Consider the following 17,892-nt stretch of genomic DNA (forward strand, 5'->3'; position numbering starts at 1 on the left):
TGCCTCGTCCAGCAGGAACAAGAGCCCTCAGAGGCAGGGAGCGAGAGGGAGGCTGGCAAACACTGATCACCGACGAGAGACGATAAGCCAACCTCCGCAAAACTTTATTTAAAAGAAAACTGTTTTTTATTATGTTGTAGTTATGGTGCATTTACAGTCTGAACACGGAGTCATAACACTGTGCTGACCTTTAGATTGTGAGCATGTGCACTATGCTGAACTCAGCTCAGTGCACAAGGTCGTATTAGACACAGAAACATGGCCCACACTGCTCACCATTAAGACCTTAATATATATGATGGTGTAATTAAATTTCACATTGGCCCATGTAAAAAGTGTGACAGTAAAACTCAGCCCAAAAAGTCTGATTTTTTCTTTGATGACAGAACTCACACCCTTTAATGTGATCTGCTTAAACAACCTTACTTTATCCTTCCTTCACAAAACATTGAACTAAGAGGCAAAAATATCAATATAAAGATAAATATGGATTTTACTTAAACAGTTTAGCTGTAATAAAATGTTAATAAAACATGTTTTAGTCATTATTTAATTAATAGGTAATATGTTTTCACCTGTATCAATACAGTAACACCTGTTATAAGAGGATTATGAATCAGAAAAATGACCTTACTTCTGTTGCAGACATGCACTTCCTTCCAAAGAATAGTTTGATAAGTTGTAGTGTTTCAGGGGGGGCAATGACAACCATCCAACCGTCCATTATCTCTACTGCTTATCCTGTTCAGGGTTGCAAAGGGGCTGGAGCCTATCCCAGCTGTCATTGGGCGAGAGGAAGGGTACACCCTGGACTGATCGACAGTCAATCACAGGGCTGACACATAGAGACAGACAATCTTTCAATTTTGCACCTTACGGGCAACTTTTTATGGAGTCACCAAAGAACCTAACGTGAATGTCTTTGGACTGTGGGGGAACGTGCAAACTCCGCACAGAAAGGCCCCCACAGAGGCGACCACTAATAACCATTGCACCACCGTGCAGCCCTGCCAACAGCATATCAAAACCAATTGTTATTTTAGATAGATTAAAAAAAACAGGATACCATTACTGTCAATTGTATTGAGAGGTGAGCTTCAGAGGTGCTTTTTAACCTTTGGACGGAGCTGGGCTAGCTGTTTCCAGTCTTTATTCTAAAGGATGCTAAGCACCTCTCGACTGTAGCTTCATGTTTGATAGAAATGAGTGGTTTCAATTTTCTTCAGCAATAAATAAGAGAATTTAACCAAAAAGTCAAATTATCTTTTCAGAAAAAGAAAATGAGAGAAAATGACAAAAACAGACACGTTGCCCCTTCCAGCTCCCATGAATCCTTATTTTTCCTCATTGTTTCCTTCTATCTCTTTCCCTCAGATATCCGTGTGAACTACTGCTACACCAAGTTTGAAAACGGCCGCTGCCAGGCTCCAAAGCCCCAGAACACGTCCAAGGAAGTGTGCTGCTGCACTGGAATGCCAGGTCAAGGCTGGGGAGACCCCTGCGAAATCTGCCCTAGCAAGGGAGAGGGTGCGTACATTTCTTATCACATGACACACGCTATAAAAAAACACAAAGCAGGAAAATGTTTATGAATGGACTTTTGACTTTATGAATTTTCCCTCAGATGCGTATCCTCTTCTCTGTGTCAACGAGGGATATCAACGGGGGCCAGATGACTCCCCGAAAGGTGTGTGTGTGTCATTAAAACTGAATCCTCACTGTCCTGCTTGTCATAGCTGTGGCATGTAACTTGATGTTGATGGTTTTTTAATTGCAGATGTTGATGAATGTCTCAATAACCCTTGCACAAACGGCCAGTGCATCAACACAGACGGCTCTTTCCGCTGTGAATGTCCCATGGGATACCGCCTGGACATCAGAGGAGTCACGTGTGAAGGCCAGTTTACCCACTGATTAGTTATCTTTCTTTCAGCGTCTCTTTATATTCACATCTCTTCTCTTTCCCTCACTGATTTATTCACCTGCTAGATAGCAATGTTTCTATAACATGACTAATGATATTTATGTTACTTTCTTCAATACAGACACTGATGAGTGCGAGATTGGAAACCCCTGCGGCAACGGCACATGCACAAATGTCATTGGCGGGTTTGAGTGTGCATGTGACGATGGCTTTGAGCCTGGGCCAATGATGACCTGTGAAGGTATGTGAAATGATGTGTGCACAGTCACTTCCATCATCAGTGTTGGGGAGTACTGAACTACATGTGATTAAAATAGTAGTTTAACTACATTTTGCAGTAGCTTGCTGGTAGTTCAACAAAAATATTCTTGTCAAAGTGATTCAAGTAGTTAGTAACATTTTTGGCAATTTTTTATGAAACTTAAGTAATCTCGAAGATCTCGTTCTCTTTGGCGGCACCTATGGCGATAAACGGTAATTGCAGGAGCACACTTCCCAGATATTCAGACAGTGTTGCATGTGCGACGTCCACGGTTGGCTCTGGTTGTAACTCTTAATTTTCCTCGCTGATGGTCACTTTCTTTTTTAGACTGTTTGCCTTCATCTGAGCGTCCAATTTGTTCCTTTTCCTTTGAATTTTCACTTCTTGTTGAAGTTGTATCTGTAGTCATCGATCTTTTCTTTGTTTGTTCAGCCACAGTAGATTACTGTTTACTCACAACACTTGCAGAGAGCGGAAAAGCAGCCGCTTAGCTCTGCCTACCCTCTCTGGCAGACCAATCATTGCTGGCTGATGGAAAACGCGTCACTAATTGGGCGCCGCTTGTGATTTTTTCTGTGAAAGTCGCCACAGACACCCAGTCTGTAATTCTGCAAAGGCTTTCATCAGTGGGCCATAGGCTCAATCACCATTGTGTTACCTCATTCGGTGATAGATAGTGACTTAACAGACATTTATTTAAATGAAAATCTTCGAGATTATTACTTTAATTCCTGAAATTAGAAACAATTTTGAGCCACAGAAGGACAGGAATGATTTTGTATTTATATTTTACCTCTTAGTTTTGGGTATTTTATTCTTTTGGTTTTGTGGGAAATTGTGCAATAAACTTAATTGAGTGGGATTATTTACCTGTCCATCATACAGTCTTTGTAGTCCTGTACTACCTCTGTAACTTCTTCTCTTCTTTGTCCAGACATCAACGAGTGCGCCCAGAACCCTCTGCTGTGCGCCTTCCGCTGTGTTAACGTGGTGGGCTCGTACGAGTGTAAATGTCCCACAGGCTACGTGCTGCGAGAGGACAGGAGGATGTGTAAAGGTACTACAGCTCAGTGACTCACTCATACACTCAGATTTATAAGCCGGGGTCCATTAAGAGGCAAGTGTTGGTAGAAAATAAACTAGTTACCTCATGGAGACGTGGCTCCATCCATAAAGTTACATAACCCACTATCTCTGATCCTCTGTCTCTGATGAACTTAAAACACTCTCTGGAAACAGTCACTGTTTACACCTCCGCTCTCTCAGATAGCTCGGGCACCATGGCAACAGCTGTATTTGGAGGGAAGCGGAGAGACAGGAGGAACTTGTCAGTGTCTATAGCGTCACTGTTTATATTAGAGCTCCAAACACAGCATCAGCCCTCTTACTACACGTCTGTCAGCTCAGCAGGGCTCAGTGTTGGATTGGGCAGTTACTTAAAACATTGTCGTGCTGAAGTGTGTAGGAGAGTCTGTGTTACATCACTGGTGTAGTCGCTGCACGTGCATGCATGCACGTGGACATCTCCGTACCTGTGTGTCCTCTTCCTGTTAGCTTAATGTTTGTCTGTTTGTTTTCCAGATCAGAACGAGTGTGAGGATGGTATTGATGACTGTGCCAGCAGAGGCATGACCTGCAAGAACCTGATTGGTACATACATGTGCATCTGTCCTCCTGGATATGCACGCGCGCCCGGCGGGGAGGGCTGCAGGGGTAAGATAATCACAGTGTGCTATGAATTATCATTCTAGTACGTGCCGTCAAATAATTTTTTTTTAATACACTTTTGTGTTTCATTCTGTATTTAATCATCTTTGGATTTGTTAACCTCTCCTACAAACTTTAAATATTTGTACAAAATACCATCAGTCTGCATCATCAACCCATATTGCTGAATTTTTAGCATGTGTGCTAACAACTGGCAACTTCCTGGTTCAGTTTCCACTGAAGTTTCTTTAATCGACTTGGACATGTAACAAAAAATGTTGCAAATATTTTCATTTTTTCTTAACACTTTTTATTTTTTATTTGTGTCTGTGTTAGATCTGAACGAGTGCTCAGCCAAACCTGGCATCTGTAGGAACGGCCGGTGTGAGAACTCAGTAGGAAGCTACCGCTGCAAATGTGACAACGGATTTGTCGCTAGCCCCACAGAGACTGAATGTATAGGTACGTACAGGTGTCATGTATCTATCTATTATTGTATTCTTTGAGGTTAGTTTTAATCAGGATCTGTTGGGTCATTACTGCGTCTTTAATTTGACCTACCCAAGTTTGTTCAGAAGGGTCTTCTTGGAAAACGTCAGCCTGTAAGAAATACATCTGTTTCAAAAGAAATTTATTAAACGGCCTCTTATTTCTATATTTTAAACCTCTTAACTAAAACAGGATGCAAAATAAAACTCTGACTGACAGTTCAAGATTTCCAAAAATGTTAATAATCTTTGGTTGTCAAAGTTTGTCAGCTTAGAGGCAGAGGTTCCCACTGCTGGGACAGGGTTATGTGTGTGATGAGCTTCAAACAGAAACCCCTCTCCCTCACAGTGAGTCGTTTCGAGCTTAATAGACCATCACTTATTTCCATGAAGATTAAACATTTTAGAAAATGTTGTTTCATGCTACTGAATCTTGCCTAGATAGAAGAAAAACAAAAAGTTGTTCTCAATGGGAACCACTCCACTACAGGCCCCACATGTCTGTAACTGTCAAGATAGGAGCAAGGAAATCCTTTCACTTCCTCCCTAATCTAAATATATATGTCTGGATAGATGTGATGTGTTGAACGTGGTGTGAAAAACTCCAGGGAGAGTTTGTAAGCTCAGAGGTCCTATGGCTATCTTCCTCCTTACAGACAGCGGTGATAGAGCAGCGTGGGTAATCTATTTATGTCTGGTTCTCTGAGGCCAGGTCCTGTCTGGGTGGTTTGGTCTGACTTCCTCTGGACCACCTCTTTTGTTGTCTGTTTGTCTCACTCTCACGTTCCTTTCCTCTCTCTCTCTCTTTTACCCCACAGATAACCGTGAAGGCTTCTGTTATACTGAAGTATTGACCACTTTGTGTCAGATGACTTCAAGCAACAGGAATATGGTGACCAAGTCAGAGTGTTGCTGTGATGGAGGCCGAGGCTGGGGCTCCAACTGTGAGCTCTGCCCACTGCCAGGGACCACCCAGTTCAAGAAGATGTGTCCTCTGGGACCTGGGTTCACCACTGATGGCAGAGGTACCTTACTCCTGCAGAGACTTGAAATTAAATGAAATATTTCTGTAAATTAATTGAGAATCAATATACATTCAACCATGTTATCTAAAGTTTATGAGTGTGTCTCTTACAGTATTTCTGGTAAGAAGGACTTAGGACTATAATTTCTTTAATTGTTAAAGGGGCAATTTGTCCCTGTAAAAAGCTGCTGTCAGTCACAGCTGGTGTTCTCTGTAATCGATAGAAGCAACAATATTTGAAATTGGTGCCATAGCTATGGAGAAAGTTGTACAAACAGCTCGTGGTTTCGCCTATTCTACATTCCTACAACACCCAGCATGCATCGCGCCCCTCCCTCTGAGAGGAACGGCCCAGCGAGAGACGCTGGAGTGAAATACTACTGTTTTCCAGTCAAAGACATTGATCGCTGCAGGCAATGGCTCAGAGCGGTACAGAATCTGAAATGTGATGAGAATATACCGTTGGATCGTCTAAAAAATCTTCAGGTCTGCAGTTTACATTTCAAACCTGACGATTTTGAACGAGACATGACATCGGAGGCGGGCGTTCTTCGCCAGGTGATGCGTTTTACGAAGTCTAGCAGAGGTTTTCCAGGGCCCATTGGAGAAGCAGATAGCGTCCTCTAAAGGCACAGAACAAAACTGCATTTTTTTCCTACCATAATAGCATGATAGGACTGAGGTTGAAAATCGGCGAACTGGCCCTTTAAAGTGACAATACAATTTCGTCCTCAACCACAAGACGTCTATTTCTTCCAACTTTCGGGCAAAAAACTGGCTTCTATTAATTTCAGTAGCTTCCAGTAGAAAGATGGATTAATTTATAAACCTTCCTTGGTTTTCATTAGTGTGCAACATCAAAGATTAAAAATGTGCCTGCAGAGAAGCATTGCATTTATTAGCTTAGAAATCAGCAGATAAAACCCAGAATACAAACATGAAAATAAAGTTTGATCTGGTGTATTAGTTTACCCTTATTAGTGCCAGACTGTGCCAACAGGCAGTCTTTGCACAATAAAAGGGCCCTTGTTTGCAACTCTATTACATTATGACCTTCACCAGAAACACATCACAGTGTATTGTTTAAAGTGATGGATAACCGCCACGAGGTCTGAGTCTCTGCACGTACATATTCTGATTGGAAACCCTCCACATGAATTGTTGCCTTTCAAGTAGGACGTCAATTGTTCTGCTTTGTATATTTGTCAGCAGTGATTTGCGCACATGGAAACACTGACATGGTTTAAATTGTCAGTGTTGGGTGTTTAATCCACAGATGGTTGTTGTTCTGATATAATCTCTTGCAAATAATTGATTTTAACTGACAAGGTAAAAATCAATGTTTTGCATGTGTCTATTTATTTGACACAACCCTGAACTAAATGTGAACAGAACAATATTTCCCTGCGGTTGTGCAGAATTGGGGCACACAGCTGTTATTCACTATTAAGATCCACTTCTTGGCAGATTATTCTCTCAAAGGAACCCAGACTTAAAGCATACACTCCTATTCCCACTCTGCAAATTAACTGGTAATTCAGTTGTGGTGAGTTAATGTGGAGCTGGCTCTCCTTGTTTCTGTGCAGATATCGACGAGTGTCGCGTGATGGGAAACTTGTGCAGGAACGGTCAGTGCATCAACACTTTGGGCTCCTATAGCTGCACCTGCAAACCTGGCTACACCACTGACATCAGCGGCACACAGTGTGTGGGTAAGGCTCGATTTCACCTCCAGCACTTACACTTTATGGACTCTTTTCCTACCGTGCCTTTCCCCGCTCTCATTCCTGCTGTCTAGTAAAGAGGCGAAACTACGTGGGTGGACTGCCCACACACTCTCCTGAAAAATGCAGCCCGAGTCTGTCTGTCTCATCATCTCCCCTTATGGAATTTCTGGCTGCAGGATCAAACTCTCCCTGTCTGTCTGTCTCTGTCTCTCAGTCTCTCTGTCTCACCCTCACACTCTCCCTCTCCTTCTAGATGTGGATGAGTGCATACAGGCACCAAAGCCTTGTAACTTCATCTGTAAGAACACAGAGGGAGGCTACCTCTGTTCCTGCCCCCGCGGATACATCCTACAGGAAGATGGGAAGAGCTGCAGAGGTGAGACACACACACCAAAACAGAACCTCTGAGTATTAAAGTGTAGCCCACTTTAAAACCTGTTGTAGTTAAGGGGCATGCTTTTGGAAAGAAGGCACTGCTCTTTTAGCGACCAGCAGCAGGTGCTTGGCCGCAAGACAAATTTCCCTTTGTAGACAATAAAGTTAAAGTTGAATTTCATGCTTGACTTAGTTTCCAGGTTAGAGCCACTGTAGTGTCGAGTGGGCCGGGCCCTCTGCCAGCGCTCTGCTCACTGTCCCAAGACGCTCCATTTGGACTGCTGTGTCCACATGAACGTGTACCCTACACCCAGGGCCTGTGACACACCGCATCTGGCCGTGCCACTGTTTATCAGGCTTGTTTGTGAGTCCAAACAAGTGTGCACACAGTGTTCAGCTTTTTAAGGGCCTCTTTCATCTCTATTTACCATAGTTTTAGTTTCCCCCTCTACCGTCCCCCTCCGTGTTTCCGGCGTCTGGTTCGTTTTCAGTTCATTTGTAGGTCAGTGACTGTAGAAGGACTGGAATTTGACTCACAGTAAATAGCAGCCCCCATACAGTAGTTCACGCAGTGATCTGACACAGATTCGACCCCAGTATCTTAAATGCACTATCCAACTACTGAGTCGTTTTAGCTCGCTGATTTCATGTTCTTCTTCTCTTTTTCAGATCTGGATGAGTGTTCGACCAAACAGCATAACTGTCAGTTCTTATGTGTTAACACCATCGGTGGGTTCACCTGCAAATGTCCTCCTGGCTTCACCCAGCATCATACAGCCTGCATCGGTAAATAAACACACGCAGAACATACATTTACTGCAACTCACATTTCTTATTGTAAATGCTCCTTAAAAAAGGACGTAATACATAAATGACGTCATAACACTCAAAGAAAGTCAGACTTGACTCCCATGTCATACACACTGGATTAAAGGCACACACAGTGTGTTTTTCCACAGTGGAGATTCTTACAGTATCTCCCAGGCCAGCTCTTAAAAGCTCTCTGAAGCACCCTGTTGTCTAACCTTTACTACCTCTTGTTCTGAGTTAATGGACTCCGGCTGATATCACACTGATCTTATTAGGCTGCACTGGTCGGGAGTCATGGCAGCTTAGCACTGCTTTGTTATGGAACTTGCAGTGAATCGCCATGACTACCACAAGCTTTTTTTTTTTCCAGACCATAAAGCAGCTCCTGTGACCTCACATCAAGTCAGGGACAGGGAACCCTCAGTTTTGACTTGAGGCATAATCCCAGGCAAATGACATACTGTAGGTGTGTCATGAGGTGTGATGACTAGGTACCATAGGAGGACTTAAATCACTTGAGTGTAGGTCACTGAAGCCCTCACTTCTTCTGGGCACATGCCTATTGGCCAAAATATTGTAATTCAAGGCCTTCTCACTCCTTCCAGTATATCTGCTTCTCCGGGCTGCTGCTGCAGGAAAGAGCAGGTGCTGATCCCTCTTGATAGCAATTGCCAGGTAGCTCTTGGAGAAAGAAGGTCTTCCCTTTAGACGTTGGAGCCTTATAGCCCACCTGTTCAGCAAACAAAAATGTAAAGCTGGCAACACACTAGAAGATGTCTAAAATCTGTCCTGACTGTGAGAAGACCCAAGATCACACATTAAACAACTGACAAATGTAGATTACAGATCTTAGTTGCTAAATTGCTTACAGTTGTAATCTCAAAGAACTCAGTTTCGTTCTCTTTGGCGGCACCTATGGCGATAAGCGGTAATTGCAGGAGCACACTTCTCAGATATCCAGACAGTGTTGCATGTGTGACGTCCACGGTTGGCTCCGGTTGTAACTCTTAATTTTCCTCGCTGACGGTCGCTTTCCTTTTTAGACTGTTTGTCTTCATCTGAGCGTCGAGTTCGTTTCTTTTTCTTTGGATTTTCACTTATTTTTGTAGTTGTATCTTTAGTCATCCATCTTTTCTTTCTGTCACTGGGCGCCGCTTGTGATTTTTTCCATAAAAGTCGCACCAATCACCCAGTCTGTAATACTGCACATGCAACGGCTTTCATCAGTGGGCCATAGGCTGAATCACCATTGTGTTACCTCATTCGGCGATAGATAGTGACTCAACAGACATTTATTTACGTGAATCGAGATTATTACTTTAAAAGTCATTATTTATATTTGCATAGATTCCATTTACAACATATTTGTGATGAACTTAAATCAGGCTCACTTTACCTGCTTCTCTTCTAGGAAAAGCTTGTTTAGATTATTTAATCACAGAAATAGATTTTGTTCTTAAACCCCCGTAGGCTGACATAACTTGGACAAACAGTCCAGTGTGACCTGTCCTATTGTCCTCTTCACATTTGTAAAATGACTAAGCAAATCCACATCCAGGGCTATAATCAGCCTTTATCTCACGTTTCCTGTGTAACCCCTGTCTGAACCTTCCCTCCTCTCTCTCTGTAGACAACAATGAATGTGCATCTGACCCCAATCTGTGCGGCTCCAACGGTGTCTGCCAGAACACTCCGGGGAGCTTCAACTGCGACTGCCAGCGGGGATTCTCATTAGATCCCAACGCACAGAGTTGCGAAGGTCTGAACACAATTCATCCCAAACTCAATATCAGCTCATGCATTGCATAAAACTGGCTCTCACACTGTGTGTGTTTGTCCCTGACAGATATGGATGAGTGTGACGGTAACCACAGGTGTCAGCACGGCTGTCAGAACTTAGTGGGTGGATACAGGTGCAGCTGTCCGCAAGGCTACCTGCAGCACTACCAGTGGAACCAGTGTGTGGGTGAGTCCCGTAATACCACTGCTCTTTTTTATCAGCAAATATAAAAATTCCTTCCTTTAGGAGCATCCTGATGACTTGGTCGACAAAGTATGTACCGTGCAGGCTTGATGTTCTGGGCTGGAGTTTGGCCTGGAGCCTTTTTCAAACAACTTATCCATCCTTCATCTCTTTCCTGCCACTCTTTAAATATAAATATGCCTAGAGTGTTTTTCCTCTCCTCTGAAAGTTTAACCCTCCCCTTATTGTGGTAAGGTCATGGGAAAAGGAAGTGTTTTGTTAAAAATAAAAGCCTTATATCCTCCTTTAAACCCTGGTAAACACCTACGTAGTTTATATTTCTGTACATACCCCTCTAATTAATAACAAACAGAGAAGAAATAGAAAACGTAAGGTTGACAAGAGAGACCCTTGGAGCCTATTGAAGTAGTGCCAAATAAAAAAAGGAGGATGTTGCAACACTAAAATCTATAAGAACATAAAACGATGATATAAAAAGCTCTGACACAGACACTGTAATTGTATAGCTGTACACTGACCGTGCCCTCCATGGATTCCCCGAAATAACAAGCTTTTGTTAGTTAAACCTGTTTTTAGTTTGAGTCTCTCCACATATTTAGACCATTCATGGCAGCCTTTCCCACTATTGTTTGTGTCCTTCAACTGGAATGACCTCTTGTTTGTTTACTTCCCGTCAACTTCCTGTAACCCAGATGAGAACGAGTGCCTGAACAGCCAGATCTGCGGCGGAGCGTCGTGCCACAACACCCTGGGGAGCTTCCGCTGCCTCTGCCCCACCGGCTTCAACTACGAGCAGACGAGCGGAGGCTGCTCGGACGTCAACGAGTGCTCCACCAGCCAGAACCCCTGCAAGTTTGGCTGCTCCAACACGGACGGGGGTTACCTCTGCGGATGTCCACCCGGATACTTCCGCGCAGGACAGGGGTACGTCAGTGACTGCCTGTGTGTGAAAGGTGACTGGAGATGTTTCTAGTTGACTGACAGCTCTGTCTTTGTTTCAGGCACTGTGTCACAGGTCTGGGCTTTACGAGTGGGGGCCCCAGCCCTGGACAGGGAGGTGAAGAGGATGAAAATTCTCTGTCTCCGGAGGCCTGTTATGAATGTAAGATAAATGGCTATCCCAAAAAGGGACGCAAACGTCGCAGTGCCAGCTCAACGCAGGAGGATCCTCAGGAAGACATGCAGGTAATCTGTTTGCTGTATGCAGGACTGTAGCTGGTGCTTGGGGTGGATTTACTTTTTTAAAGGGTAAATGAGAGTTTAAATGTCTCAAGATTCAAACATTAAAACTTAAATGGTATATGAGCTGATTTCAGTCATTTGTGACTCAATATGTAGAGATTTTAGAGGCCAACAAAAAAAAACATAAAGAAAGGCCTCAACATTTACCAATGACTGTATGCATAGATAGATGACGGATCTCTGTCTGCTCTCATTTTACAAAAGTGAAGTCAAAATAGCCCCTGTGACGAGCGCTGCCATCTTGTGTCGGTCTGAAGCAGACGTTCACAGATATGGAAACTTCGATGACTGTAGTGATTGCTTTAGTTACGTCTCCTCTCGCCGTTCCTCCTCTACTCTGCTAATCGGGAACTGATCGGCTGCAGGAGCCGTATTTGTCGACAGCTGTCAATCATCCTTTTGACAGCATCAAATAAATAATTAAAACTTTAAACTTAAACTGAAAAATGAACACTTGAACATAAATCAGCATGATAAGAACTAACTATAATGACAGAAACCATGTTTGAGAAAAATATATTTGACGTGTATTTTTATTTTATAGTTTGACTCATGCCCCATCTGTTAATATGGAGGAGGCGGGCTTTATGACCTATACTGCAGCCAGTCAGCAGGGGGCGATAGAGATGTTTTGACTTCACTTTTAGGGAGCTGTCATGTCGTCCATCTTTTTATACAATCTGTGGCATTTACCCACCAGGATACTATTCCTGGCAGTGAGGGTGAGGCCTCGTAACAACTTTTTTTTGGGGCCATTCTTGATGGGAAATAAAAAGTTATACAAGTATGACTGAACAAAATGTGAAAAATTCAGGCAAAAAAAATAAAATAAAACCTTCTCATTGGTTTCTGGTCAAAGTTTAAGAGAGGTATATCAAAGGAAATCCTGGCAACAGGCTTGTCTGTATGTCGTTTCAACCCTTGAATTTTGCCTCACTTTGCCTCTCATGATGACAGAAACATACTTTACTTTAGGTCATGTGTCAAATGTCATATGTATTGAATTCAGTTGGACCATGTTTCCTTTCTGCAGCTGACTGAGAACGAGAACGTCAGCTTGGCCAGCCTGGACATCGAGGACACCCTGAACTTCCACCTGAACTCCAGCGACCTGAGCACCCGTGACCACATCTTGGAGTTCACCCCGGCCTTATCCGCCCTCAGCGACCACGTGCGCTACAGCATCGACTACGGAAACGATGAAGGCTATTTCAAGATCAACCAGAGAGAGGGCGTCAGCTACCTGCACCTGAACAAGAAGAAGGCCCTCCCTCCAGGGGCGTACTACCTGCAGATCAGCAGCATGCCGCTCTACAGGAAGAAGGAGCTGGCTGAACTGGAGGACCGGCACGATAAAGACTACCTCACAGGACAGCTGGGAGAAGTACTGAAGATGAGGGTGCAGATCATCCTCCATTAACCATCACAAGACTGAGACAGGCAGATGTTGCCGGTAGCTGCTGATCCAGTGTCAGGCTCACACTTCCCCAAAAGGCCAAACATCTCTGACTCTGGATCAGTGGTCAGGGGCGACTTCTACTTGCTCCAACAGGGAGAAGAGCTCGCCACCAAAGAGACAAGAAGGGGGTGGGGGGAGGGACTGCGTCGTTTGATTGCCAAAGATGATTCTACATATCATAGATACAATTTCTGTGGAAGATGCCAGCTGAACGAGGCAGTGTGAAAGATTCCAGTCAAATGAAGAGCATATTGCCCCGACACACGACTTGAGCTGTGTGTGAAGCACAATTGAGAGTGTAAATTGCTTTTAAATGTCGGTTTTAATGTTGTATGATGATATGTGGAATCAGGTGCCACTTTGAAAGGCATGAGGACTGCAGGAAGCTCTGAAAGCTGAGTTTGTTAGAACTCAATTTAGATGGAAGAAAAGGGTGAGTCCCAATAGTCTGAATAAATTCATTTCCTCCCCTCTGATGAATGACTTAACAAACCCGGATACAAGAAGTAAACAAATTTCTCTATCCCCAGATATTAATTTAATGGAGTGACGATTAATAAAAGGTTTTTAAGAGTGGTTAGGAGAGGAAAGGAACCCACTATGGACTATTGAGATGTAGCCATGTCTGAGCTTGAATGACTCCTACTGCATATTTAAACTATGCTTTTCCATCTTTCCTACTGACTAGAATAATTCATATTTACTGGTGCTAGCAACACAACCACATAGACTTCTGAATGCACTGTACTACTATACAAAACTCTGTAGTCAACAAGAAACGATCCCATCGGCCATTCTGAAGATTTCAAGTCTTTGCAACAGTAACAGCTAGCTTCATAGCCTGTCCGCTCTCCTCTATACTACATGTAAATTGTGTTTATACTGTAATAATCGATGCCACTTTTAATCTATGAAGCATTTGTAAACTAGAGGAAGCTCCTGGAATAGAGGGGTTTGTAATGGTGCTTATAATGACCAACTACTTCCTTTGTAAACTGTGTATACATACACACACCTGCACACACACACAAAACACACATTGATGATGCCAAACCTGGGCCTTCATGATTATGCACTGAGGTCTTCGTGGCCACACATTCTCTCACAAGTACAATCAGTGCTGCATTGCCACGGACCAGCCTGACACCAGTCTGTGTTCTCTGTTCACATCAGTGAGGGTTTAGTTGTACATTCACAATAAAAACATATTTTTGGTGTTTATGTATTCACTGCTGTGATTTTACCATGTATCCACATTCATGCAACAAAGTACTGGGAGCTAGCTTCAGTTATAAGGCTTTGCTCAACAGGAGTAGGTTGACTCAATTCTTGTCCTGCACTGCCCCCTTGTGGAGATTTGGGGGGACTTCGCTTTGCTTTAATGCGCCTCAGACATGCAGTTTATCACACAGAACTCACAAGACACTCAAAAGTACAAAACAAGGAGCTTTATTAGAAACATATCTATACATTTTGTAACATATACAGCGCCGCTCGGACGACTTTCAGTTTTTTCCAGTGGATCCAAAACCTCCAGCACCACGCTCCGTCTCATCAAGCGTCTGAAAGAGCAGACATGCATTTTCAGTGTAATGATTTAGTTATCAGATTACATTAAACTAACACCTACAGCGGTAAAGACACACATCGAAATCTGGCAATGCACAAGTATTTAAAACAGGTAACACAAGTAACAGGTACACTCAATTGGTAGTTTGTTGAGTATAAGTAGCTGAAACTTATTAGTCTAGCCTCATTTATGTAAATGGAGTGGACAAAATAATAGAATAGCTTGCTGTCATAGCAACACAATTCACTAGTACCAAAAGAGACATCTTCCAAAGTGCTCGGAGTTGATTAAAAGTGTTGTTTTATTTTAGGACTGTTGTATCAGCTTGTAGTAGTTTTAGCTTAGTGTGCCCATAACCTGGCAAGGTAATGTATGTGTGTATATTGTGGTTGAGTTTCTCCACTTGTAACTTACCTCTTGCTCCATCAGATCTGGGTAGCAGATCCTCTCACACACTAGTTGAGCAACTCTGTCGCCCTTTTTCACTGTGAAGAAGAACAGATGGAGGAGGTGAGACAACCTGGTTACTGCACATTGATACCATACACTGTTTGTTAATATCTGTATAGTCTTTGGTCTTTATATGCAATCTAAGAACTGTCCACATAACTTCCATGACATCTGTACAGGATGCAATGTGCTCTAACCAAATGTAGATCATTTTATATTCAGATTACATTAAGATGTTTTTCACCCAATTATAGAGAACAAGTCACACAGCAGGCTGGTTTAGTATGTATGACCTCGGTTCTGTCATTTGTGCAAACCTGACTTTACAGTGAGTGAGGGCCATTTAGTTGATTTAAACTCAGCTTAATATGCTTACTGTTCATAAAGTAAATACCATAAAAAAGGCTCAAAATGTTCAATTCTGCTCCTCCAGAAAAGTTAAAAAACAAGCCAAACATCATGTCTCTACAGTAAAACCTCCACCTGTGAATGTAATACATGGTTGAAGTATTTCTGCTACCTCTTATGAAAATATGATGAATGCAAATTTCACTGATGTCACCACCCACCTTCAAACGTTTCCTTGCTGAAGTTGAAGAGCACAACTCCCACATTTCCTCTGTAGTCTTCATCTACAACTCCAGCTGAGGAGGACATTAAGAGACGTTAGGGAAACTAAAAATGACTGAAGGGTTATCATGAGTAAGTCGAGGAGGTAAAGACTCACCACCAACATCGATGAAGTTTTTTGCTGCCAGTCCAGATCTCGGTGCTGAGAAGACAAAAATGAAACAAGACAATTTTATGACCCGTTGTTGTGCAACCGGTGTGACATATCCTTAAGACAGAAAATTATATTTACTTGCACAGAGCAAAACTTAAAGGTGTGTAGACACAGGAGGGCAAACAGGAGTTGCAGGGTTGCATCAGTATGTGAAAAGCACTTACCCACTCTGCCATAGCAGCCATGTGGAACTGCGATCTGGATGTCTGTCTTCACTATGGCCTTATCGAGAGGTCCAATGGAGTAGTCATATGCACTGTTTGAATAATTTTTTAAAAAGGGTACACTGGTTTAAATTACATATTTATAAGAGACGTTTTCAGTCTGTGCAGACTTAGTAAGTACATTAAAGATCTGCAGGAACACAAGCTAGGATATGAAATGAAACTGGTTCAAAAGGATTTCAACACTTATATCGAGCTGTAACCACTTCTGTTAAAAGCATATACTATAAGGTCATTAACCTATAAAATGATGTGAGCTGCTAACATTAAATTAGCGAACGCAACATAAGTTTAAGTATAACCAACCTGTACAGGTCATATCCTGCTGCTTTGGCTGAGCCCCTGGTTGGTGTCGTTGCATGCTCAGACAGTTTGGCAAACCTGAGGACGGGTCTCTCTTCTGCAGGCTTTGTGTCTGTCCTTGCCCTCTTTGATGGAGAAATTGCAGAAGCATCTGTGACCTCTAAGGCGGGCATGTTGGCAGCGGTTTGAAGATTGAAAAAAAGAAGATAGTAAACTTGTTAATTAACGCTGACAGCACAAAAGTACAGCAAGGACAGAACCTCCTCAGCTTCTGAACCAGTTTCTTCGCGGTTCTACTATTTAAACCGAATTTCCCGCGCGGGAAATTGCGCCCAATAAACCCCGCCTCAATAAATACGTCATTTAAAGAGACAGTGACTCTTATGCAGCTACTGACAGAAACAATGTCGAACAAAAGCACCAGGACATACGTGGAGAATACAATGTCTGAAAGCCTTTACTTACGCATTGCACAAGAGTCAAGCAGACGAGGTGTTGGTGTAGTTTACGTGGTCAGTACACGAAAAATTACGAATCAAACATGCTCAAACGAAAGCGCTCAGTTACTAAATGCTAGACACGCTAGCAAAGCTTACGTCAATAAGTACTTGACATGGTGCTAATAGTTACGGTATCCATCATAATTTCTTGCTTGCCTTTGTTTTGAGTAAGCGTCTGAATATGAAATTGGCGTCCTAAGATACGTGGAGCAGCGTCACTAAACAAACACTGTAAATGAAGACCCCTTAGCAGTCGTGCCATATTGCTTGCTAACGTCGTCTGCAAGCTAACTGCTGCTAACTGAGCGTTACGTGCTCTCAGCTGATAATCAGCAGCACTGCACCTCCTCCTCCCCCTGCCATTCTGCTCCACACTCCTCAAGAAGCTGGAGTGTCTCTAATGTTAAACAAAAACATTAATTTGGATAGAAATAGATCAAATGGAAATCTAATCAATCTACTCTCCTCACATGCAACCCATTATTTTCTGTACAGGTATTTATACGTCAGTACTTACTTATTATTTTCACATAAAATAGGAAAATGCTCTGAAAATAAAACACAATTATTTACCAGAAGTCACTTCAAATCAAATCACATTGCTCACTATATATGTAGGCAACATTACATCATTATATAGATGACATATTATCTGATTTAAGAGAATTACCATACAGAGCTTTATGTCACCCTGAACCTTACCCAAGCACAGAGGTCTGTCCCAGCCCAGTTGATGTGTGGTATCCTGCCTCTGGCCCTGGAACAGGTCGCTTCCACTCCATTCCAGAGGAGAACAAACCCTCTGTGATCTGGGAGAAGTCAAAAATGAAATGCATTTTTTTGTTTTACTGTCCTTTTTATCACAATTTCAGATGTCACCTTTTCAACAAAATGCCTGCAGATATTCCTGATTTGTTTTCCATGTCTGATGAATGCAGACTTCAGTCCCTCTTCACACATTTATGTATGTATTTCAGTTGGCTGAGTTTGTGTGAAAGGCTTTCCAACAGTGTAGCAGGACACAATTAGATTGTCACTTTCTCTTAAAACTGTAATATC

At 42.7% G+C, this 17,892-nt stretch overlaps 2 protein-coding genes across 4 annotated transcripts in view; one reads left to right on the forward strand and one right to left on the reverse strand.

The window, feature by feature from the left end:
- The window catches only part of fbn1 (fibrillin 1), a 69,034-nt gene extending 54,807 nt beyond the window's left edge, over positions 1-14,227 (forward strand). The window contains exons 50-65 of the mRNA XM_069664817.1: positions 1,375-1,527; positions 1,625-1,687; positions 1,778-1,897; positions 2,046-2,165; positions 3,121-3,243; positions 3,768-3,899; positions 4,230-4,355; positions 5,200-5,406; positions 6,992-7,117; positions 7,386-7,508; positions 8,177-8,293; positions 9,948-10,076; positions 10,164-10,283; positions 10,994-11,225; positions 11,303-11,486; positions 12,577-14,227. Coding sequence (XP_069520918.1) covers positions 1,375-1,527; positions 1,625-1,687; positions 1,778-1,897; positions 2,046-2,165; positions 3,121-3,243; positions 3,768-3,899; positions 4,230-4,355; positions 5,200-5,406; positions 6,992-7,117; positions 7,386-7,508; positions 8,177-8,293; positions 9,948-10,076; positions 10,164-10,283; positions 10,994-11,225; positions 11,303-11,486; positions 12,577-12,963 — 2,462 coding nt within the window. The 3' untranslated portion in view covers positions 12,964-14,227. The remainder of the gene's footprint in view (positions 1-1,374; positions 1,528-1,624; positions 1,688-1,777; positions 1,898-2,045; positions 2,166-3,120; positions 3,244-3,767; positions 3,900-4,229; positions 4,356-5,199; positions 5,407-6,991; positions 7,118-7,385; positions 7,509-8,176; positions 8,294-9,947; positions 10,077-10,163; positions 10,284-10,993; positions 11,226-11,302; positions 11,487-12,576) is intronic.
- A 217-nt stretch (positions 14,228-14,444) lies between these two features.
- On the reverse strand, positions 14,445-17,152 carry dut (deoxyuridine triphosphatase). Of its 3 annotated transcripts, none has more exons than XM_069660809.1 (7): positions 16,990-17,152; positions 16,337-16,493; positions 15,971-16,062; positions 15,750-15,794; positions 15,592-15,666; positions 14,987-15,057; positions 14,445-14,564 (listed from the first exon to the last, which is right to left on the reverse strand). In XM_069660809.1, exons 1-7 carry the CDS (start codon positions 17,093-17,095, stop codon positions 14,508-14,510), a joined length of 603 nt encoding a protein of 200 aa, XP_069516910.1. In that variant the 5' UTR covers positions 17,096-17,152; the 3' UTR covers positions 14,445-14,507. The 3 variants fall into 3 exon arrangements, with proteins under 3 accessions (XP_069516910.1, XP_069516927.1, XP_069516918.1); XM_069660826.1 differs by having other exon boundaries at positions 16,799-17,080; XM_069660817.1 differs by lacking the exon at positions 16,990-17,152 and having other exon boundaries at positions 16,337-16,624.
- Between the last annotated feature and the right edge of the window lie 740 nt (positions 17,153-17,892).

The sequence above is a fragment of the Semicossyphus pulcher genome, unplaced genomic scaffold (assembly GCF_022749685.1).
Source record: "Semicossyphus pulcher isolate SPU_LCO1_2020_fin unplaced genomic scaffold, fSemPul1.0.p SCAF_1, whole genome shotgun sequence".
NCBI lineage: Eukaryota > Metazoa > Chordata > Actinopteri > Labriformes > Labridae > Semicossyphus > Semicossyphus pulcher.